This window comes from Nelumbo nucifera, chromosome 1 (genome assembly GCF_055504915.1).
Source record: "Nelumbo nucifera cultivar China Antique chromosome 1, China Antique-T2T, whole genome shotgun sequence".
NCBI lineage: Eukaryota > Viridiplantae > Streptophyta > Magnoliopsida > Proteales > Nelumbonaceae > Nelumbo > Nelumbo nucifera.
The window spans coordinates 60,360,742-60,386,659 of record NC_142649.1 but is presented as its reverse complement, the minus strand read 5'-3'; the positions used below and the strand labels follow the sequence as shown (position 1 = coordinate 60,386,659).

The 25,918-nt window shown below is 36.4% G+C and overlaps 1 protein-coding gene across 1 annotated transcript; it reads right to left on the bottom strand.

Annotated features, from left to right (window-relative positions):
* Positions 1-656: 656 nt before the first annotated feature.
* VCS (Transducin/WD40 repeat-like superfamily protein) lies at positions 657-22,589 on the bottom strand. The gene is made up of 12 exons (XM_010254679.3): positions 21,628-22,589; positions 18,089-18,138; positions 17,858-18,014; positions 17,456-17,674; positions 14,658-14,786; positions 12,887-14,533; positions 12,256-12,615; positions 10,970-11,089; positions 10,591-10,761; positions 4,107-4,271; positions 3,869-3,994; positions 657-1,274 (listed from the first exon to the last, which is right to left on the bottom strand). Exons 1-12 carry the CDS (start codon positions 22,408-22,410, stop codon positions 966-968), a joined length of 4,236 nt encoding a protein of 1,411 aa, XP_010252981.1. The 5' UTR covers positions 22,411-22,589; the 3' UTR covers positions 657-965.
* Positions 22,590-25,918: the final 3,329 nt, after the last annotated feature.

The following is a 25,918-nucleotide window of genomic DNA, read 5'->3' as shown; positions in this document are numbered from 1 at the left end:
ATTTTCTCTTCAAATAAGGACCAGTACAGGACCAATGTCAATTCAAAAATCGACACCACATCATAGCCATGTCAGCAATTGTTTTTATGATTCAAAAGTAGCTGGTTATTTTAGTGTTTGGTTGGTAGATTTTTCAAATTAGTTAGAAAACGATTATTAAAGTCGAGTTAAAAATAGACATCAGCAAATTTGATGATTTTCTTCAGGCCAATTTCGATTATTTTTGAATGATGTGGCATCTGACATGGATGGGAGAAATAATTTTTAAAAAATTAAAAAAAAAAATTTAAGTATACAGTAGGAATTACTGGGGAAAGGTGGGGAAATTTTGAGAATCCCCATTCCCCACGGGATTGGAGATGGGGCTAGAATTTCTAACCCCAGTCGGGTTTAGAGCAGGGACGGGGCGGGCCGGGATGGAGCAGGCAAAACCAGGCCCTGCCCCGTTGGTCATTCCTATTTGACAATAACCCATAACACTCACAGATGAAGGTTTATGAAAACTTCTACAACTGATTAGTTTGTTTCATCAAAATTAAAATGGTGACAGACCAAGTTACCAACAGTATGAGAAGGCTGCAAATGAAATGAATCATCTTATTCTATGGATATTCATAAACTAAGAAAGAAAGAGAAAATACACAATTAACAAGAGATGGGGAGAGAAAATCCCAGTTCTGGTGGAATTCATTTCTTTCAATAGGAAAAGTAATACAAACATCGGACAGAAAAAGAAGGAAAAAACAAAAAAAAAAAAAGAAGAGGGGAAAAAAGGAAAAGATGAGACGCACATCTTAAACTAATCTACTTTACATAATCACATTTATAATCCTATGCAGTAAAAATTATCCCATTCAGAAATTCCTACTTCTCTATAGTGTCTATACAACCCTCTTACAGTCCCCCCCACTAGGCCACTACACAACCAACGTTGTACGAGTAATGACGCCGAGAAAGAAAACCAATCATTTACAGCTCATCAACATGGAGTTGATGACGTGCATGACAACTCTAATGCTTGCAGCATCGGCAGCATTTACAGTGGGCATGGTGCAGTGATGGGCTAGTATCTGATAGACCTGCTCGAAGATGGGCCTTACATGCATTGCGATCATTGAATCCGTTGGGTTGATGGCAATAACCGCATCCGTCATCCATGTCAGCTTCCGAGGGGTCTCTTTGCTGATATCACAGGCCAACTGCTGAACAAGAGAAAGCAGAACTCCTTGGCTCAAAGGACGAGGCACAATCGACAATATACTCTTAAAATCAACCTGACAACACAGAAATCGTTAAAATAGATGAATGCTATAATAGGCAATTCTGATATAAAAATTTAAAAAAAAAAAATGAAAAACACTGTAACGAGGAAGGCATCAAAGCAGCATTGTTTTGACCAACTATTCACGCAGCATGGACTTCGGTGGTTAAAAGTAATTTAAAATGTTTATCAAGGAAGCTCATGGTTAAGTGGTGGGAGTCATATTAATAGACATCTTTTGATCTGTAAAAAACTAAATAAATGAAAATGCTGAAAAAAGATATTCAAGAACTGTCCGAACAGCAACACAGTTCATTTTGTCATTTCCCTCCATCCAAGGCTTCTTATGTTAAACTGCAACTGCTCTACAACTTTTGTATAAAGCATTACCTCAGTTAATTTGATAAGTTCTGTTGTGCTCAGACAATAGAGCAAAAAGGTCCTTACAAGGAACTTCCTGACCATAAATCTCACGCCCCCTCCCTCCCCTTCCCTTTTTACTTGTCTTTGCCTAAAATATATTCCAAATGTCTTTTCCACCTTGTCTTGAAATTATACATCCCTCTATTACTCTACAACTTCATATTCCTCTGAAGTGAGATTAAAATTACATGCAAGGGATCTAAAAATATACCATTCAAAAAAGAAAAACTTGAAACTCTCAAAATATGAACGATGGTCATGGTTATATATTTAGATCTTATCAGCAATGTCAAGCAAACACCAATCCGACTTCCTCTAGAATACAAATCACAAGTTTTTCCCTTTGACGACAATTCATCAGATAGACCTCCCAAAAATTTACATGATTTGTAAGGTCTCCTGCTGGGCGTAGCGGAGGCTTGGGATTGAATCCCGCCTGCACCTGGGTTTTGGGATGGGCTAAGCCCTGTTGTGTAGCCCTTCAAAAGAAATAAATAAATAAAGGAGCCCATCAGCCCAACTTGTGCATTTTTATCACCTAGGGGATACCTTGACATCTATAGCTTGTCCATGAGTTAGTTTATTTATTAGAAAAAGCAATCAGGTATATCTGAATCTGATTGTTAAAATTAAAAGAAACCCTAACAAAAAAATCTTGAGAGACGGTTATTAGTGTCATCTCATTGATGCTAAGTCATAGTGTTATCCAAAAGAAAGTATCAAGGTTTGGAGATGCTGTGAGTGCAGGAGCGGATGCAAGTATCAAGGAGTCCAGTTACTGATTAAAAAGTGGCTTTAGAAAAGATGGAGGCACGTAGGGCTTTAGGATTGGAGATGCTGTGGAGAGTGCATTATTAAACAGCCAAGCTGTTCAGTGAGGTTATAAACATGGAGACAATGCAGACAGATAAATGGCTAAATTATTATTATGGCTACACATTATTATTCATTACCATGTATATTAATATATCCTATCACATATTATATATTATTTATGCTTTATTTAAGAATTTTAAAATAAAACATAGAAGTTTGCTCTCTCCTACATTACAATGCCAGTCTCTAAGATAAAACGGTTTGTTCTGTTTTGAGAGGAAAACTAATCTTATTAGAAATAGCATTGCCACTTTTTCATTGGTATGCGATATTAGGGAACTAACTCAACACCCAGTTTCTTCTTTGTAAACTTTTATGACCTAGGTGCCCACCTAGGCACCTAGGTGACTAGAAACTCCACTGTTGCCTGCCTAGATGCCTTAGCAACTAGGACATACAGATATTAATACACGTGCAAAGGAAACTAAAGGTAATTTACAGGTATGCACATGAAAAGTAATGTAACAAGATTGTGGTAAGAGCCATGTTGCTACACGCCACTACCTGCTACTATGGAGATTTAACAAATCCTCGAGTGACCCACCAAAAAGTTCATTCTGTTCAAGGATCCATGACCATTTGAAATTTTCCTTCTTTCATCTTAGCATCTTATATCAACAAATCTATGGAAGAAATCATGGTGGTAATACAATTAGGATCTGTATGCATGTGTACATGAACTCATGCATAAATGGATCATCATTATCATCCAAGCCTTATCCCAACCATGGGTAGGTTCCATGAATCCTGTTTCACCATTCCATTCTGTTTTGATGTCATATCCATTGTTAAATTATGAGCATTTATTATTTTTTTTTATATCTTCTGAAGGGCTATACAACGGAGGGTAGCCCATCCCCCAACCCAGGTGCAGGCAGGATTCAATCCCAAGTCTCCACTACAACCAGCAAGAGACCTTACCAACCCAGCTGGTTGACACCTTGCATTATGAGCATTTAAATTTCCATCATTTCTTACTTGCAACAAATCACTTCTTATAGGTGCTCTCAATGGTCCTTTATATCCACATACATGATCAAACCATCTCAGTCTACTTCCTCTCATTTTATCACCTATTGGAGTTATTCATAGATTCCTCCAAATGACTTCATTTCTGACCCTATCATTTGAAGTATTTCAACTCATGCTTCTCATGCATAAATGAAAACACATGCTACTCCTAGGTTCCTGCTAATGTCTTCATTTCTGACCCCATCCTCAATAGCTTTTTAGCTCATCCTTCGCATGCATAAATGGATAATTTATGAAGAAATGTGCATGCAATATGTTTGTGGATATAAAGCATACCTGAGAACATAACCAGGACACTATAGAGACATCACTTCTTTGCAGTGCTGCAGTGAAAGCTTCCTCATATTTGCGCTCAGATAGCAACCTTGAGAGTTCTTTGGTTGGATCCAATGGCACTTCAACCTGTTGCACAGGCATTGCATGTTCAAGTCAGAAATGCCATAAGATGGCTTTCCAGAATCTTACAAAATTCTATAAGTAGGCATCTATTTGATGGACCAAAATAGTAAAATACCATCTCGTGCAGACCACCCAAAGGTCCATTGCTTAATTGCGTAACCAAAGGATTTACAGCTTTTGAGTTAGCCCCCGCAGCTGCAAGAGCTAAGAGCTTGCGCTGGCCATCAGCAAATTCCCCACTTAGGGTTTGGGTGATTGATGAAGCTGAATTAATAGCATCCTGCAAAACACCATCAACAATACAAGATGAAGTTAATGCACCATTACACACATCAAACGACCCTGGCACCTCCAAAACAAAACATACAAACAAACAGAACCTATCATAAGGAAGTGACCAACAACTTGATTTTAGGTAAATCTATAAGCAGAACCTACCATTGCTTCATATGATGGAAGAATCTAGGGCTGACAAGCATGAGAATGCAGGTTTGAGTCTAAAACCAACCACTTTGCTCCAAAAAAAATGTCAGGGACTCGGGGGTTAGGTTTATATCCAGTCCACCACTCCCACTACCACTACCCCAGATAGCTGGGACCAACATAGAGTAATGGCCTTTTATAAGATAGGCCAGAAAACCATTCAGGTAATAAGGTACACCAATGCAGATGTGAAGAAAGGGAAAGAGACCTTGAGAGAAGAAACAAATTATGCCCATTTATTCCAAGTCAGTGGCAGATTCATAATATTTGGTTAGTATAGTTTGGGTCAGCTTTTTGTCCTATACTTATTTCGTAATTTATTTTTTTTTGGTTAATAAATTAGACTTATTTCGTAATTTACAGTTGCTTGGGAACAACTTAGGAGCCTAAGTTTAGGTCCGGACCCCAATTTTAAGTCCACAAATACGATCCTCTTATAGTGTTATTAATAGGTAGAGACCTCTCATAGTTAATTTGAAAAGTTAACTTTAGTAAATGGACTTGCAGGACCTTGCTCCATCAGTTCAGTGTTGTGGGAGCTTGCTCCTCAGGTACTCATTTCTTAGTTTCTAATTCCAGTTAAATTTTGATAGAGGCACTAAGTCCAATAAGGTAGGCTAATCAGGTATCCCGTAACGCCCCTATTGGGATGGGTATGGTATGAGAATAATCAGGTTAGGATTGAGAAATGTCAAATCTTCACCATGGATACTGAACCCGCCATATTGAGGTCCAATGGAGGCTAGCCAGCCATTGGTTTCTCATCAAACAGCACGAATAAGTCAATGAAGGGAGCCTTTTTAAGAGATCTTTTGTACATTATCAAGTACTCCGCATCCTACTTGTGTTGTTTTATTTGGCCTTTTTGTTTAAAAGGTTGTTTCAGTGTGTGTAGTTATTGAGAATGTTAATCAGTGGTTTTATTTGATTTCTCTTTGTTTGGTTGGTTATAAGCAGTGTTTTAAAAGGCGTGGGAGGCATACACCTGGAGGCGCACCTCCAGGCGAGGCGCTCCCAAAATGCCCTGAGGCGTATGCCAGAGGCACTGACACCTCTGAGCATAGTTTTCAAGGCGCCAAGGCGAGGCTAGGCGACAGGGGGGCGCCTTGTCGCCTAGTCAAGGTGCTCCCAAAATGCCCTGAGGCGTATGCCAGAGGCGCTGACACCTCTGACCATAGTTTTCAAGGCACCAAGGCGAGGCTAGGCGACAGGGGGCGCCTTGTCGCCTAGTCACCTAGGCGGGCGCCTAGGTGACAGCGATGGATTTTTTTAAGTGAAAAATACATATCCTAGGTAGTTCCCTAGGTTCCATAACCATCTTTCCTTAATAACTATCTGTAATTTTCATAAGAAAATTATAAACTTCATGTTTATGTCTAGAAAATCAACATATTTATAAGAAAAAGAAAAAAGAAAAGAAAATTCAAAAAATATGGGGACTGAACCCCTATTTCTGTTATATGTAAAGAAGAAAAGAAAAGGTGGAAGAAAAAGAAAAAGAAGAAGAAGAAGAAGATGTGGAGGAAGAAATGTGTTGATTAGACAGAACTTTTTAAGTCTTTCCCTTACTTATTGGTTCAAATTCTGAAGTCTTTGAGGGTTCAATACAGCAATTAGCAATGCTTGTGTTGATTAAACCCTAACAAATAAGAAAATAATAAAAAGAAATTAGTTTATAAACACAAAAAAATGAATATTTTTGTTTAATAATGTCTATTAAATAATTATAATCTCAAAGAAGTAACAATATAAAAGTATTTTATAAGACAGTATACAAAACTGCTAGGTGACTGGGCGAGGTGAGCCTCCAAGGGCGCCTTGTCGCCTAGTCGCCTTGACAACTATGCCTCTGAGGCATATGCCTCAGGTGTAAGAGGTGCACGCCTCATGCACATCTTATATAAAAAGACAAAAAAAGAAAAAAGAAAAAAAAAGGAAAGGAAAGCAAAAGAAAGGGAAGGGAAAGAAAAAGAAAGAGAAGAAAAAAAGAGAAAAGGAAAGAAAAGAAAAGGGAAGGGAAGGGAAGAAAAGATAAGGGGAAAGAAAGTGATTTGCCCCCTACCCCTTCGGTTGGGGGGCTTCGCCCCCTTTTCGACAAGACCCCCGCTTTCAACTAATGTTATGCATCTTTATTCTTCTTAAACTATCTAGAGAATGATATTTCAATGAAAAGTGACTTCCGAGAAAATGAAATTTTGGCCTGAAAAAATGCAAATGAATCCAAACCTGCAACTCAAATACCCTAAGGGCTGGCTACTAAATCACCCAGCAGATGTCTAAGTAGCACTAAAGCACATGTCCATTAAGCACAGTCTGTTAAAAGCTTTGGGATTTGATTGCAACTCCCCATATTCTTGTCTCGTTTTTTTTTTTTTTGTTATTTCTTAAGTTCATTGCAAATCTACACAACCATGGGGTAATTACAGGTGGCTCTTATAGTCTTCCTTGATTTCGGCCCTTATGGTTAAGAAAGATGTTCTTTATATTGACTGGATAGTTAATGTAGCACTGAGCCTTTTGAAGAATTCACAAGATAATATCTGATAATTGCCCTTTGGTGCAAGTAATGCAAGGAGACAATGAAAGATCACTGTCCTCTTGCCAAAATATTCTCATAGAGAAAGTAATGAAATCCAAAGAAAACTGTATTCAATTCATTGAATTTGATATTGTACAGTGATCCATTTTTATGCAAAGCAAGGCTTTGCTGAAAATAGTAGATTTACTAAAAATAGTAGATCACTTAATCAGACTTAACTTTCCAAGATGCCATATTTTAATGAAAGGACACTTCTTAATCAAACTAGGACCCTAAAACAGTAAAGATACAAAATTACAATAAAAGGAATGTTTTTAGAAAAAAACAAAAGAAATAAAACATGTTTAGAGGGTGGTAAAATAATGGAACTTGTGCCAAGAAAAAACATATGAATACAAAGGGCCAATCGAATCACCCAGGAGCCTATCTCAATCACCCAGCAGATGTAAAATCAAGTTTATGGAATTCTGTCAATTGAAAGCAATCTCAAAAAAGTGTTAAAATCATTGAATTTGATATTGTACAGTAGCCCACTTTTATGCAAAGCAAGGGTTTGCTGAAAGTAGTAGAAAAAGCAAAAGTAGAAAATCTATTAATCAGATATAAACTTTCCAGATCCATATTTTAGTGAAAGAAGACTTTTCAAATATCTTGAAAAGTCTTGATTACCATGCTTTAGTGAGAGAAGATACATTGGCAGAGAAGACAAAGATTATTTCACCAAAGCTAGCTTTCCCCCTTTATACAAATATCTTGATTACCATGCTTCTAGTTTCTTTTCCATACACTCTCCCACTGGTTCCCAAAACAGACTTGCTGTAGCACTTGGACCCCAAAGGCATTCCCAAGTATTTTGGTCGTATGCCACATTCTTCAGCCCATTGATTCAAATTCTCCACCTCTCCCACTGCCATGGCCTCAGATTCAAATTCTCCATTCCCCCACCATGAAACCCTCTAACAAATCATCAGACATGGCCCTTTGTGACATTCACCCCTTGAACTAGCAAATTCTCCATTCCCACACCATTCCTTAGTACCATACAAGCACACCTTTACTCAATTTTCCCATCTAGAACCAGAATTCGTATAACCCTAAAATTGATTAATTTATATGTTCATAGGCATAGTTTTCAAGACACCAAGGTGAAGCTACGCGACAAGGGGGTGCCTTGTCACCTAGTTGTCTAGGCACTGGACTTTTTTCCTTGATCAGTAACAGAAATTTTATTAATGAAACAAAGTACATCAATTACAGCCTCCTAGAGAAGGGGTAAACTCTCTTAACCCTTCCCAAGGATAAGCATAATAATAGAAAAAGCAATTACAAACAAGCCCAAAATGAATGGACAAAGGATTTAAATATTGATCTGATACGCCCGATACGAGGCGTATCTTATTGCTATCGACCCTACCCGGTACGTCACAACTGTAAGTGTATTCCTCCGGTCATGCGTATCGGGTCGATACGGGTGCATATCGGCCCATATCGATGTGTATCGGTCCGATACAATGCAATACGGACCGATACGCCGCACGGCCGTGCCTTTTTATTAAAAGCAGATTTTGAGGAAGCCAAGGTTCAAAGTATCGATATGATACACCCTGATACGAGCGTATCGTATCGTATATTTTGGTCTCGATACACCTATTTACAGGTGTTTTGGGACCCCCATTTATTTCAATAAAAAGACTTAAAAAACATTTCCAAAAATCAAGTTTTGAAAAAAAAAACTAAAAAAAATTAAGCAGTTAGTTTTTAGTACCGATACGCCCCTACTGATACACAGGGGCGTATCGATACTTTGAACCTTAGGAAGGGGCGATTCGAACCTGAGTCTCACTGCACGTTATGCAATTCTAATTCACCCCTAAACCATTAGTCCAACTTGGCTCTCAAGTTAATTATTGAATTACAATTAATTTTATTAAATAATGCATGTACATACTACATGTAATCCTATTAAATAACACATATTTATGTTTAACAATTCCTACTAAAAATTAAAAGAATAATATTAAAAATTGTTATTTTATAAACTAATGCAACAACCAAATAAATAAACTATCAAATTCACATTAAAATCAAGAAATGATTTTGATCTCAAGAAATGTATGCAAATAAAATTATTAATAATAGAATAATTATTTTAATACTTAAAATTAACATTTATATAAATTATTAATTAATATTTTAATTTACCTCACATTAAATAACAACATATTAAATATTTACAAAAAAAATGTTTACAAAATATTTGGGAATATATTATTTAAATAGAATCTATCAATTCTACCAATTAAAATTTATACCAAATGTGGTTTTTAATTTTAGAAAAACTATAAAACAAAAATACTAATAATGTAATAATTATATTAGCAATTAAGAATCTACAACTTATATATAATATATAATTTTTAATTTTTAAGTGCTATATATATCTTAGAAATTTTAACAAATTTGATATATTTAATATTTTAAATTGAGATTATATATTTTTATAAATTATTAATTGATATTTTAATTTACATTTGAGAATTTAATATTTGTTGACTTTTTTTAATGTAAAAAAGTAACAAATAGTAAAATAGAAAATAATTGATATAATAAATAAAATAAAATATGTACATATTTTATGTGTCTTCAACTCTTGATTGATGCATTATCTATAAAATTGTATAATATTTATGCATCTTGACATATTAATTGTAATATATTTTTTTCATACATACCATTAAAATATACATTTACTAGGTATTTATACATTATTTGCGGTTATTTGATTTTAAATTTGGTATTATTAATATATTTATGGAATTTCTCTGTGTTTCATATTTCCTTAATAATTATCCATAATTTTCATAAGAAAAGTATAAACTTCATGTTTAAGTGTAGAAAATCAACATATTCATGAGAAGAAGAAAGAAAGAAAGAAAAGAAAATTCAAAAAATATGGGGGTTGAACCCCTATTTTTGTTATAGGAAAAGAAGAAAAGAAAAGGTGGAAGAAGAAGAAGAAGATGTGGAAGAAGAAAATGTGTTGATTAGACAAAATGCCTGTGCTGGTTCAGGTTTTGAAGTCTTTGAGGGCTCAATACAGCATTTAGCAATGTCTGTGTTGATTAAACACTAACAAATAAGAAAATAATAAAAAGAAATTAGTATATAAACACACAAAATGAATATTTTAGATTAATAATGTCTATTTTATAATTATAATCTCAACAAAATTAAGAATATAAAAGTTTTTTATAACACAATTATAAAACTGTTTGGCAATTAGGCAAGGCGAGAAGCCAGTTCTCTAGCATAGTACACGGTTAATGACACTGTTAGAAAATATGCTAGGAAAGACATTTCTTATTTTTATACACCTACAATTTCACTTTCTTGCAATATCTATAATTTTTCATGGAAGCTTTCTGCCATGACAAAGAAGCATTATCAGTTTCAAGGGGAAAAAAATCTATGAAAAGGTTAATAGCCTCCTAGAAAGAACAAGGTTAGATTTGAAAAATATCTATAATATATTAATATGTTGTATAGAACAGACATGAAATTGTATAGTACGACATACCCTCAAAGTAAGTGCCAATGAGGAATGTGCAGACTCAAACTGCTTTTGAGCTGCAGTTGTATGTTCACCCATTCCTTTCTGGAATGCAGCATCAACTTGCTCAAACATGGCTTTGCAAGACATCTCAAAAGCTGGAATAACTGAAGTTTCCAAATTAGACCTTAATGCATCCTGCAGAATAACAAGAAAGGACTAAGAACTAGTAAAAATAATTAAATAGAATAGCAGTTTACTCTTTCTCTAGGTGCATAGAATGCTACTGACTATTTTATCATTCAAAAAGCTGACGTTAAAAACTGCATTCAAGAACCTAAAATGGTACTTGTTGTATACCAGTACAATCAAAGAAAATACTTCAGCCATGTGAACTTTCACCTACCTGAAGAGCTTGCTTGCCCGAAGTTTGAAATTGTGATTGGATCTGTCTGGCCAATGTAGCTTCAAGTTTTGAACTAAATGACTTTTCTAGCTGATTCACTGCCTTATCTCCTACCCCTCTCTGCACAACAACGAGCAATTATCAGATTCAAGACAGACACGACCAACTAAAACCACACATAAACATGCACGGAGAACTAGATGGAGAGAGAGAGAGAGAAGTAAAAGGGTGATCATAAACCACATAGTGCCTAGCACCTAGGATACGGAGCCCAGGCCCTAAAACCAAAGCTGTCAAGGTGGGAAATCTGGAAACCAAGTAGTTTGTTATGGTTTTCCCATACAAACCTACATAAGCTTATGGATTCACGCAGGCACAGCATACAAACCTACATAATACACATACATTCTAATTATAGTATTTTCAAACTATTTACTTTGTAGGGTATAATTATTGCATGGATCAAGTCATCATATAACATTAGATGCAAAATATGTGCAATTATTTGGAGATGGGTGTACCTTACCACAATATGTTTCTGGATCATTTGATTCAAATTGGCTTGGGTAAGATATTATGGAGGTGCTAGATGGCAAGGGTGTTGTGCACTACTTGGGAAGAATGAAATACCAATTTTTTTCTGGAAATCAATAGACAGTGAAACATTGACTGACTTTGTCAAAGTTTGAGTAGCTCACTGGGTATGCACAAAGAAGGGAACTCAGATTATTCACTGATGATATAGTAAGGAATTGGGTGATGGTTGCATCATCATTGGAACAATTGGACACTCCGATACAGCAATGGGCTCCCCTTCCAGGAACATCAAATGAAACTTTGATGGTTGTTATGGTAACCTGGGAAAATTTGGTGTCAGTAGTTACCTTTGGGGGTATGATGAAGGTCCACAGATATAAAGGCGTCCCTAAGGGAAGCACAATCAGATAACAGCTACCTATTGCAATGGATTAGAAGATCATATCCAATCAAATTGCTGACTCCATAGCTAGGTTTAGGATCCAAGGGATGTACTGCACTGGGACTCACTCTGTAGCACATGTGTATTTTCTTAAACAGTATAAATAAATTTTAAGTTTCTGATAAAAAATAGCTAATGCAGCAAGTAAAGTTTAACTACTATAGACTTTGTTTTGAGTCAAAGTAAATTCCTAATATCCAGCCTCCTAATAACCCACATTGCAAGCACCTAAGAAACCAGCCAGGACCACTGCTCTAAGGCTTTCACAGGATTGGGTAAAAAAGCTATTTCTTTCAAGAGTAATAACCTGGAATGACTCGGTTATAGCTGAAGAAATTGCTTTCTCCACAACTGGGGTAATAGCACGAGCTACAGCTGGTCCTATTGAAGTTATTTCCTTCTTCAATGTTCTTTCTAGAAGAACTGGCAAATCTTTGTTCATAGAGTTGGTGATCAAATTGGTTATCTGCTGTAGATGCTCCCGTTCTAGCTTCTCATGTTTTGCATTCTCCTCCTGGAAACGAGCCCATAGAGCATCAGTGTTGGCTTTAATAACTTTCTCCAAACTCCTGCCAAGGGCTGCCTCAAGTCTTCTGCCTTCTTTAGTAATTGGCACAGCCACCACCACCGGGAGCTGTTTCTGCATTTCCTTCTGCATGGCCATTAGCTGTGAACGAAAAACAAAGTAAAGAGTTAACAGTAGAAGGAAAAGATGGAATGCATTAAAAATCCCCATTAAATAATACAAATCGAACATGGGAAACAATGCTTTGCATACTGCAAGTACACCAAGTATCACTTCATTACTTAACAGGATGACCAGAGTCCTTGCCATGAAAATTTTAAGAAACATTTGCTTTCACAAGTCTTGACGATGCAATCTTCTAGAAAATAATGCATGCAGAACAAAATACACAAGGAAACATCAAAACAATCACCTGGTTCAGCATATCCTGCATAGCCAGAATCTGAGAAAAGGCAGCCTCTGTAGAAGGAACGCTTGAACTGCTACCAGGTTCATTAGAAGAATCTGTAGAATTGAAAGGACTTGGAGATGGGGAAGATGGACCAGAAACTTGAGAGCTTTTTCCCTTCTGTTTTTTGCCTTTTGTAGCCGGTGCTGGGGACTGTGGAACGATTGTAGCTGCAGCCGATTCAGCAACTTTTCCATGCACATCCTTTGTGGAATCTTGGGCCTCTTCCTCACCAGCATTTGAACTTCGGTCCAAGGCTTCAGTAACACTAGCATCATCAACTTGTCGAGTTTCCTCCAAGTTAAAAGTTTCAGTGGACAAAGCATGACACTCTCTAGCCATTTCAACACCAATATCAGAAGCCTGGGAGCAAAAGGACTTCTCCCTTTTCTCTGCAACAATAATGTGGGTTTCTCTCTGAGGGTTAAAATCGTCGTTCTGACTAGGTCCAGTTTCACCAACAACTTTAACCTCCACCTCAACACTCTCCACATCATTGTTGACAACCACGTCTTGAACCTTTGACTCTCCCCTTTTCATGCCTTGACTGACCTGTGTACTCTCAGAAGATGAAACAGCCATTGATAGAATCTCAGAAGGAGTAATCAAATGGGTAGGATGTTTGAACATCATTGGAGGATTAGGTACCATAGAAATATCATTTTGTGCAACTTTATTTTCGTCCTTCCTGGTAGTGTCATCCAAGGAAGGAACATCGGCCAAACTTGGAAGAACATTATCCACTCTCCTATCAACTGAATAATCAAGAACTGACTGGTCTCCACTACGATCACCAAGAGAGGGACCAGGCTCATAGTTATTAGATGGACCTCTAAAACCAGACAGTTTTCCAGACAGCCTAGGACTCAAAGGAAGTGGTGGTGAGGCAACACGGATGTGATCAGCATCAGAAGTTGTTGCCAGTAAGGAAGTTGGCTTAGATTCCATACTCGGAGTAGTCAGTTCATGCAAGCTATGAACTTCAGTAGAATCTGGAGTCACAGGATACTTAGAAGCAGGTGCACTCTCAGTACTGCTTACCAGTGTGGCAGGTTTGGGGCCTGTGCTTCCTTCTACAGTTGATTCAACAGATGTACTCCCAAGCGATGGCTCCAGTGTGAACCCATCTGAAGCAGGTGCTTCTAGAGCACGAGAAACACCTGAATCTGTCTTTTCTAACCCAATATTCTCCAATGGTGGTGGTAAGCACTGGGACAAGTCCAGAGCATACTGTTGAATAGCCTGCGTTTGAACACAGTAAACCTGAACAACTTGTTCTCCATCAGGTAAGCAATCACTTGTTCCAGTAAGACTGAGAATAGGCATGGTGACAGTAAACTCAGCAATATAATCCATGCGGGAAGCTGAAGGGCATGGACCATATTCTATGTGTACAGCATATATAGCATTCTTCTTAGCATTTGCAAGTAAAAGAAGCCCTGCACGTGGCAATGCTACTACTTGATTAAAGAATGCCTCCTCAAGTCTAGGTTCGTCAGAACTCTTTAAGTCAAGAGTCTGAGTACACTTCCATGATTCAGAATCACTAGGCAACAGCCAGCCTTCTTCACTTGCTGATGCCCACATCTTGACTTCCCGGTTCAGTGGTCCCTGCAAAAAACAAGATAGAAAAAAAAAAAAAATTTGTGAATCAATATTAATTAGGCAAAGTGTAAAGTATGAAACTTAATATTAAGAACTACATTAACAAATAAAAGATGAAATGAGAATGTACCGCTGTGATGAGAATAATGTGATCTGGCCGGTGAGGGGCAGTTACGAATGTAACCGAGTTAACTGGTTGCCCATCATGTGGCCTTAGTACCACAAGGGGTAATGTCTTACGGTCTTCCCATATCTTTACCTGTTACACAAGATAGGTATCATAAGGCAAAATAAAAAAAATCAAGAGCTTGTGTGGTTCTGAAACACAGGAAATAAAAAAGAAATAAATGGAAAGCTTTAAAAGAAAAAAAAAAAAAGAAATGTCAAGAAGATAATTTATCAATACCAATAAAGAAATCTTAACATTTCTTTTAGCAGGACAAGCTTCTGTAAACCAAGGAAGACTGCATTTCTCAACAACAGTACCAGAAATTCCAGGCTAACTTTCCCCAAAAAGTAAAAGTTAGTTGAGCATCTATATTAGATTAAAAGAACATATTCTTAAATATTTTCAATGGACACAACAGAAATTTTCTGGCCAGCATTGCTTCACAGCTTCATTTAAACTTTCATATTTAAATGCAACCAATACAACCCCTTGATATCTATCAATAAATACTACTATTAAAAGTGTAAATGAGAGTGTGGAACTTTTGTTTGACTAAAATACCCCAACTTTTAAACTTGGTCCCACTCTAATTGTAAGGACAAAAATGCAATTTGAACAACCACTTTTCTCCTCATTCAAATTCCTCTCATTAAGGCTAAGTTTGGGAGTGCTTAAAAACAAGTGCTTATTTGAATAAGCACTTATTTTGGGCCAGAACCGCACCAATAAACACTTATTTGTGTTTGGAAAATAAGCCCAAAATAAGTGAAAATAAGCACTCATTTAAAAAGCCCAAATTTTGGGCTATTTTTAAGTGCTTATTTCTTTTTTGGCCTATCTTGGCCCACCATGTCATCTTAAAAATACCTTTACTATCCCTACTTAAAATAGCGACTTTTTTTTGATAAATTAAAATAACTACTTTTTCACCAAACACTCGTAAGTGCTTATTAGAATAAGCACTTATTTTTCAAATAAGCACTCTCAAACTTGGCCTAAGTCTAATATCTAAGGCATTAACTCTCACTAGTACCCCTATTTTTGAATTTTTAACTCTCGTTAAGCCTAAGTCTTGACTAAATACCCCTGTTTTTGAATTTGGTCTTTCTCTAATTGTGAGGGCAGCACAAAATGTAATTTGAACTACTACATTTCTCTTCATTCAATTCCCATTCATTAAATCTTATATTTAGGTTTTATCAACTCCAATTCTTTCATTGAATCATATATATTAAATAACCATATTAAAGAAAAATAAGTGTGACAAAGAATTTTTTATTAATAATAGATAACAGAAATAAAATACAAATTTTGAAACCAACCCCAAATTGGAATTATTTTCCTGTTTGATGGCAAGTCAACAAATCAATCTTTTGGGTCAAAACGTGTCAACCCTTGATGCCATAGTTAATAACTAAAATTAAAAAAAAAAAGAAGATGAAAACACACAAAAGTGTAAAAAACACAAAAAAAAAATATAGAAAACATTTGGGTTGGGTGCATCTCTAATATCTATTCATCATATTAAACAAAAATAAGTGTGACAAATAAGAATAGTTATTATAGACATAGAAATATAAAAAATTTGTAGAAAATTTTGGAAACATATTATTTACTATCAACATCAAAACACATGCAACCTTACTAGTAGATTAACAAAGATTACGGGTGGTGCACAAAAAAAAAAGAAAAAACAGAAAAGCAAAAACCTGCCATTATGGAATTCACCATTTCATTTGTATCCAACATTATTCAAGCAATAGCTTACAACTCAAACACAATCATTAAGATACCCAGTGTTCTAAAAGGGCCATTTTGCGGGAGACATGAGGCACAAGGCGAACTACATGCCTTTTGAAGCAAGGCACAAAAATGCTAAAATTTCAAAAAAAAACAAAATTTTTCAAAATGCAAAATATTAAAAATATTAAACGCATTATTAATTAAAAACATAAGCTTAAATTTCAAAATAAATATTAAAAAAACTATTATCTCGAACTAAAATGCATAAACATGTAAAACATATTCAAAATGAAAATTAAAAAAAAATTGTACAAGTCCCCCAAGGCAAGACCAAACAAATCCATATCAAGGTCTTAAATTCTTAACCCCTATAAAAAAAGGTTTTATAATTTTAAGTGTCTTTTAAAAATATCTCTTATTAGGATGAATGGATTAGCAACATTAACAAATATGGGGTTCTCTGTTGTCCGGCGGTCGGGGGTCCGGGGGCTCAACTGCTAAGCACAAAAATAAAACAGAAAAAAAAATGCACAGATTTTCAAAAGGCACACATCTGGGCTGATGGGCAAGGCGCACCAGACACATCAGGTGCGCTCCTTTTGAAAATGCTGCACCTAGGATCTCGGCAAGGCACAGACCCTAAAATGCACCTCGTCTGTATGCGAAGGCACACTTGAGGGATACCTATTAAATCACTGACATGGCCCATGCCAAAACTTAATTAATGGCAAAAACTAATGATAGACCTCCCACAGAAATTTTCACAAAACCAGATTTTATCACATCCTTCTGTAACTTTTCTCACCTCATCCCTGGTCACAAAAATGATACAAGATTTTCAAATAGAATATGCCTAACAGTTAATCCATTCTATCAATCAGATGTTGATTAATCACATGATTTCTAAATTAGAAGTAAATACAGCTTGCAACTCAATACAGGCTACTGCTCTAGGAAGAAACCGAAAGCATACCACAAAAAACAACTAGTAAATATCAAGAGCAATGTATACAGACCGTGCCATCTGTTGATGCTGAAGCTAAACGGGTGGTCATCCATTGGCACATCGATAACTCGGTAACCTCTCCATCATGTTTACCAACCAACTGGACTCCATCAATCAGCTTATCAACAGGACATCTAAGAGGTTCCTCCGCAGAGAACACTTCTCCTTTTCCAACTTTTGTTGTATCAATTCTCAGCACACGTTTTCCAATACCAACTACCAATACTTCCTGCAATCATAGTTTGTAGATAATATGTTAGGAGATTCCATAAGTTCACTAGAAGCTCAATGAAGTATGAAAGTTTATTATCAAGAGATATACAACATCAGCCATTTCAAGCCTTGAAAGGAAACCCCAATAGTAAATTATAAATCTCTTTCTCAAAAGTTCATACTAAGAGCCCATTCTTACCTGTTTGTGACAGTGCCAACAGATTCGTGGATGTACTGGTTCCCCCTCCCCAACTATCTGAATTGCAACAATAATTTTTCCTGTAATTTGTGGCTTATCTTCTTCATCTGGACCTTCATTAATCTTCCACACAAAAACTCTGCCATCTATGCTCGCACTGCAGAAAAGCAAGTAAGAATATCTGTAATAATAACCAGATCAAGGAGATTAAGAGTACAAACAAAGAGTAACCTGGCCAAAAGATGAACATCCTCAGCAAAGAAAGCCATGTCCGTGACCCTCTGATAGAAAGGACAATACAAAATTTATCCATGAGAAGGTTCAGGAAAATAGGGTCTTGGAAAAAAAGATAGGAAAAAAAAAGCATTTTTAAAGAAAGTGCAGGACATAAAGTGCACACATTACTTCACATGAATTCAGGAAAAAAACGATTTCACACATATGGGAAATTGCCCAGAAAGAATTAAATAAATCAATCACATTGAAGCAAGCAAGGGAAATGAGAGAATTGCTTCGTGAATTAGCAAATATCGTGCCAAAAAAAAATGAACCACTTTCAATCAACAATACCACCGGGTTTAACTCAGCGAAGAAAAAAAAATGAACCCTTAACCAACTTAAAGAACCAGAAATGTTAGCATTATATAGGCAACATAGAAAAATTCCACAATAAAAAAGGATCTTTTTTATACACGGGATCCAGGTTTTATTTGACAAATCCATCCAAGAAGTAGGAGCAGTAACATGAAGCCAAACAGTTACAAACTTTAACATGAAGAACCAGAGAACCAGATGGATGTAACTGTTGCAGTAGAATCCTATAGGTCACAAATGACATAAATAACTACACTTCAAACAGAATTAATGATGAGAAAAAAAAATCCTAGAAAACACCAGAAAAATAAGGTGATGTCATAGCAATTGTCCACCTAATCACAAGGATGAGTTCAATATAAACATTCTCAATGCAATTAAATATATTAATGGAGAAGAAAGTTAACAGGGCATATGAGGAATGTAAAAGACAAATAGTTGGTAACCTCACAAAATAAACAAAAGGAAAATACAAAAATGAAAGGACATAGACACCAATTCCAACACAACCAGACATCCAAGAAGGGATCCAAAAAATTCCACTGAATTGTTAAAACAAAAGACATATGTGAAACACCATCACTGACCCACATCCATCAAGGCAAAACCAATCAATGCAACGGAAAGATATTGAGTTGAGTCATCCTTCTCCAAACCCTACCCTTACATCAAGATGCACGTCATCTACCTCAATCTACCTTAGCCCTACAAAGTCCACCCTCCACAGGCAATCCAACCACCTTAAGGATTCAGTTGCTTTCATCCAAACTTCTAAAATTTTTGTAGGCTTGAAAACTTGCACTCAAAACCAACAAAAGGGGAACTTTTCTCAATTTTACAAACAAATCCAAGCATACTTTTCTGGTCCATGACTAACTTCCCCCGTATACAACACATGTATCATCGTCCAAAGCTATCCCCTCATCATTATCAACTCTTTGTTCTTTGATGAATTTGTTCCCCAAGAGCCAGACAAATTCTTTAAAATGCAGAGGCATTCCACTACCCAAAGGCATGAGGCGTAGTTAAGAACATAAGAAGCATAAACCTCAGAGGAGGATGAGGAGGCATATAGCCTCAGAGCATTTTAAGTGTGCCTCACTTGGAGGTGTATGCCTCAAATGCCTTTTAAAACATTGACAAGACTCCCAAACCAATATCTCCTAGAAACAAATTTGTTTCCTATATACCACCCTTCTCACCAGAGTCGACCACTGAATCTCACATCAAACCCTCCACTTCCTTTCACAACTCACCAGATCCATCATGAGCACTGGAGGTCTGCTCCAATTTAGTGTGGGCATCCAATGAATCCATGCCAACATGGGCAACAATCAGACCAAATCGCCTCCCAGACCATCAACTGAAGCAGTAAAGCTTATGAAGATTCGCCGCCTTCAACACCACCCACCCCTGCACACCAGTAAACCTTTGGCAAGCCATCTCTACACAAGCTTACCTCATCCTTTTTGTCAAAATCCTTCTTGACAAGAGGTTTAATATCCATCAGCTCCACTTTATGAACACATAAACCCCCATTAGCTTCTTCCAGTGACACAGTGCAGCAAGACTCCCTTCCAGGTTCTCCTTAATGTCCTTAATCAGTTGCTCCCCAAAGATCTACTGAATTGCCAACATGTGAAACTTGACCATGATAGTATGCCACATTATATATTTGAGATGGGTGAACCAATTGACACCCAAGCATTTACAAAGACAAAGAAATTAAAATGAAGAGCAATCAGGAGTAAGAGAATCAGCAATCACTTTGTATAAATCAGTCCAAGTGATGTTCAGAAGTAAGAGTTTGAAGTATTCAGCAATAATGTTAACGTTCAATTTACAAAGACAAAGAAATTAAAATGAAGAGCAATCAGGAGTAAGAGAATCAGCAATCACTTTGTATAAATCAGTCCAAGTGATGTTCAGAAGTAAGAGTTTGAAGTATTCAGCAATAATGTTAACGTTCAATTTACAAAGACAAAGAAATTAAAATGAAGAGCAATCAGGAGTAAGAGAATCAGCAATCACTTTGTATAAATCAGTCCAAGTGATGTTCAGAAGTAAGAGTTTGAAGTATTCAGCAATAATGTTAACGTTCAATTTACAAAGACAAAGAAATTAAAATGAAGAGCAATCAGGAGTAAGAGAATCAGCAATCACTTTGTATAAATCAGTCCAAGTGATGTTCAGAAGTAAGAGTTTGAAGTATTCAGCAATAATGTTAACGTTCAATTTACAAAGACAAAGAAATTAAAATGAAGAGCAATCAGGAGTAAGAGAATCAGCAATCACTTTGTATAAATCAGTCCAAGTGATGTTCAGAAGTAAGAGTTTGAAGTATTCAGCAATAATGTTAACGTTCAATTTACAAAGACAAAGAAATTAAAATGAAGAGCAATCAGGAGTAAGAGAATCAGCAATCACTTTGTATAAATCAGTCCAAGTGATGTTCAGAAGTAAGAGTTTGAAGTATTCAGCAATAATGTTAACGTTCAATTTGATCAATTATATTCACCTTACAACAGTAAAATTTAACAAGCACAAACTTGTGTTTTCATATACACCGACACCATGAGAATATAAACATGGTACAGTATTGCTAACATATGATCCTTCTTTTCATTCCAAAATGAAACTCAGTTGCATCTCAAGTGTTTGAGCCTCCTCATTTCTGCATCTAAGATTCTAAATAATGCATCTAACAACTACATATGAGGGAAAAAAAGGAAAGAAAATGCCTGCTCTAAATGAAAGTCAGATGTTGTATAAGTATCAATATGAGCTATCATATTTTATCTTACTCCTCTCCATAAGATAAAATTAACTTCTCTTTTGTGGTCAGTGAGTCCAAAAGTAATTTCTGTTCTTCCTTAGGCGGGACATGTGTTTATGGACTCTTAAGTTATCACAAGTGGCAGGTTTTCAATTTTAATGCTTATTACCTCAGCAGTGTCAGACCACAAGTTCGCATCTTAAACTACATGGCAACAAATGCAACATCATCACGTAGCAGACTAACTATGCAAGACAATAGTAACACAGCCATAAAAGCACATAACCCACCATTAAATATAAGCAACTTAATTAAAACGCAAGATAATCCAAACTAGCCTTTAGAAATTCATTCAACCCACGAAAGATAGGGCTTGAGAAATTCTTAACAAGAACCAAACCTGAGTGTGACCTCGAAGCAAAGATCTCAATGCAGTATTGATGTTAAGGACCCGAATCGCCCCCAACTTCAACCCATAACATATATAAGTCCTATTAACCGCAATCTGACGACCCACAACCAGTCCCGGATCAGAAACATACTTGGTGATTGGTGTAACTTCGAGCTGAGGCTGAACCTCGCCCTGCAACCTAACGTCCACGTCATACACCACATGGTCGCCAATTAAATGACGCCCCTTAGGGAGCTTGCTGCTCGGCAACCGCATAGGCGTCGATGGGGACATCGCCGGATTCAAGGGTGGCGCTGAGGGAATCACAGGCAAGATTGGCGGATTCATGGACATTGGAAATTCGGAAATGCCCGAAGACGGCAATGCCGCCGAGGGAGAAGGTACCGCCGGAGGCGGCAATTCGATGTTGCTGGGTGGGTTAGTGCCCAGTAGGGCCATGAGTCTGGCTCCAGGGTTAGGGTTTGGGGAAGGGAGATGAGGAGGCTGTAGAGGGGGTGTGGGATAAGAGATGGGCCTCTGGTGGTGCACGTTAGAGAACTGGTCTTGTGGGTAGTGGAGGTAATGGTGCTGAAATGGAGGAGTTGGGGGTGGGTACGAGAATGCGCCGGTGGGCAGAGGATAGGATGAAGAAGGAGGTGCAGGGTAAGAAGACGGAGGGAACGGTGGGGGAGTTGAGGTGTTAGGGTTTGCTGGTGTAGGGTTTGAGGAGGGTTTGAAGAACTTGTGCATATCGAAGGGTGCGGATTGATTTGGATTCCCGGAGGAAGCCATCGGAGGGAGGGATGAAAGGTCAGAAGAACAAGACGTAATCGTGTGCCGGTGGTATGCAGGTGGAGATCTGGTAAATTTTAAGCATCAAAGCGCACACTAAGGCCTGATCTACTTTGAGTGAAGAATGGAGGAGAAGGAGAAGGAGAAGGAGGAGAAGGAGAAATGCTGGAAATCGGGACGAAAGAGTAGGGAGTGGCAATTTAATTAATACCCTAAGTTGTGATTTAAATAACAAAAATGCCCTTCACAAGGTCCATCCCATGTTCAATATTCCCATTGCCATTAATACAGGATACAGCACTAATCTAAAGAAGCCACGAACCCGGTTTAAGTTTTTTCCTTTATCCAACCCAAAAGTCCGGTTTAATTGCTATTGACGATGAATGATTGAATGGAGTGGTCAAACAAACTATTATAAAAATAAGAACTTGACAAATTCAGGAAGCAAAAGGCAGTGTGTTGGATCTGAAACCGCAAAACCCGTGAAGAGGATTAAATTTGAGGCCCCCTATGACACAAACCCAACACGTCCACACTCCACATGGCCCATGTTTAATAAGGGTAGATCAAGTATTTCATCTGATTTGGGCATTGCTTTTGAGCCCATCTATCTTTTGGTGGCCCTAAAATCTAGACAAATGGCAAGTTTTTTTCCTTTTTTTAGCTTTTTGTTTTAGGATGAGCATTGCACGTGCAGGGCCCATGTAAGCGTGTAAACGATAGAATGATGATCCATCAAGATCAAGAATGCTTATGGCTCCCCCCATCATGCACCTTTGATGTGGGCCACTTGGCAAAAGATGTGATGATGGGTAGATCATTTGTCGTTAATTATTTATATGGCATTTTCTTTTTCCATCTAATTCAAGGGTTGGACTATGATACCGGAAAAACATGATACTAGAAAAAAATAAACTTATAATCAATCAATAGGTATCATAAAAGAGGTGACCAATTAATTCCACTAATCCACTTGTTATGTAATTGGGATTTCGTCCTCACACCATTCTCACAGTCCTTACAGCTATGCATTCAAATATCTTCTCCCCATAAATAAAGATAATATAAGCATGAAGATGTTCCCAATGCACGGACGCAAGGGCTAATGGGGGTGTTAGATAAAACTGTTGGTTTATTTTATAAATAATCAATAAAAATAATATAATTTTGCTAATGTATCAGTTGTTTTTTGTTTTACAAAAACAAAACTAATCATGTTGTCCAATGCCCCACTAACTCAAATACCAAAAAAATAATAATTGCACTACTGTGGATGTTTCTCATAATTCTTTCCTTTCTTAAATCCCACATCCTTCTCTCAGGGTTCCATTTGTTGAATTTAAGTCTGTTGACAACAAGACCTTACAGTTACACATCACAAGCATTTACTGTACTTTTTTTGTTGTTATTCATGGTGGAATGTTCTAAATGTCTAGCTGTAATGTCTTGTGTGTAATATGGAAACAAACAAAAGTTTTCCTAAATATTATTACTTCACAATGTTTCTTTGCCTGTAAATTGCTTGTGGGAAGTGAGGCCATGTTTGGTTCAATTCTCATTTTTATCAAAGATAAAATTCTAAAATAGATAAGAATAGGTAAAAATAGGCAGAATGAGAAAGTGCTTTCATGTAAAAATACTTTTACAAAAGTGTTTTCGCAAAAGTACTTCCACAGTAGTCCACTAGTAAACATCTATGGCAAAAGTTTTGTAGGTAGAGTTTCCTCAAAGAATGAAAATGAGCAAGGCATGATTATTTTTCATGTTGTAGGCTACCTCAACTGTTGTGCTATGGGTTCATTTTTCATTTTAAAAAGGAATGTAGTTCATGGCAAGAATTTTGTAACCAAACACTCTAATGTTATTCATTCTTACCCAAAATGAGTAAGAATTAAAAGAATGAGACCCATAACAGTGAACCAAACATGGCCTGAACATTTTCAAAGGAAAGTAAATATTAATGTTACATTCCATCTAATTTTTAGGGTAAATTGTTGAAACCTCCACTGAGGTCTCACCATTGCTGAACCCTCTCCCAAAGCTTGGTAATTGCAATCACCTCCCCCCTAAACTTTCTAATACAATTGCAAGTAGATCCCTTTTGTTATCCTATGCATCTTCCATTGAGGTTGGTCTCTACTTTATACAGAAAAAATAAATACATACTTTATGAGCAACAAAAGAAAAGAGTTTTTAAAGCTGCAGTTTTACCTTTAAGTGATTGATATAAAGGGCAAATTTGAAAAACAAATTAATTTTGTAGAAGATATTGTAAGGACTTGGGATAGGCAATTGATATGAAGAGAAAATTCGAAAAATAAACATTTTGGTCAAAATTAAAATGCATGGGTACTTTGGACATTTGTGTGCCTCTTGTTAATGGATTCTAATTGAGAATGTCTAGTTGCAATTGTGTCAAAAAGTTTAGGGGAGGTAATTGCAATTAACTTCAAGGGAGGTTTCAGAAACAATAAAAAACTTCGGGGGAAGTTTTAGCTATTTGCCCTAATTTTTAATATGTTATTTCCAAATAAATGTTGGTCCTCTTTGATTCAAAATCATGCAATATTCATATATTTAACAACTAGCCGGATGTATTTTATAGATTAAGAAAAATACCCAAAAAAATTAGGGATCTATAAGTCATTTCACACACTTTTGTTTTGAACTATGATCATCGTGGAGGAGCAATTTCATGTTTACAAACTTGCTACGTAGGGTTTCATGAAAAAAAGAATAACTCATCTTCCATTTTCCTCTTGAGCTCTTCACTTTTGCTCATTGTGACAATGGCCTTATGCTTAGGTAATTTTGTGGCATTTCTTAAAACAAATACAGCCAAAGAGCCTTCTAAAAGTGCTGGTCTTGGAGATTACTAGCAAATATTATGAAACTTCAAATTATAATTTGTAATTTTTTGTAGTTAATTAAGAATTTAAGATGATTTATTAAGACTCCTGAAACAAACATCAAGACCCGGACACCCCCAAGGGAAAATATTTTGGTGGGATGGGATGGGGTGAGATGAAAAAGGGGAAATTGGAGGAAAATTTTCGCATTCCATTATTTGATTGCAAATGGAAAAATAGTGGGAACAACAGCCCAATAACAATCATTAATCAATCAATTAATTAATTAATTAACAGTGATTATTACTATTATTTAATATTTTATTAATTAATTATTACTCTATTTATTAATTATTAAATTTTGTTAAATGATTACTCATTTTATTTATAGGTCATAGGTCTAATATTAACTCTTATTTCTTATACATCATACTTGTTTTTGTCTAATATAATGGATACATATTAATATACTATCAAATATATGCTAAATTTTGCCACAATATTTTGTGTTTCCCTATAATTTTTGTTTGTATTTTATTTATTTATTAATTATATATTTTCTTACTTAATTATGAGATTAATTCATTTGACCCAAATGATTGAGCTAATGACCCACCTGAACAGAATAGTGGTTCCATTCTGGATTGGAATTAAAAATA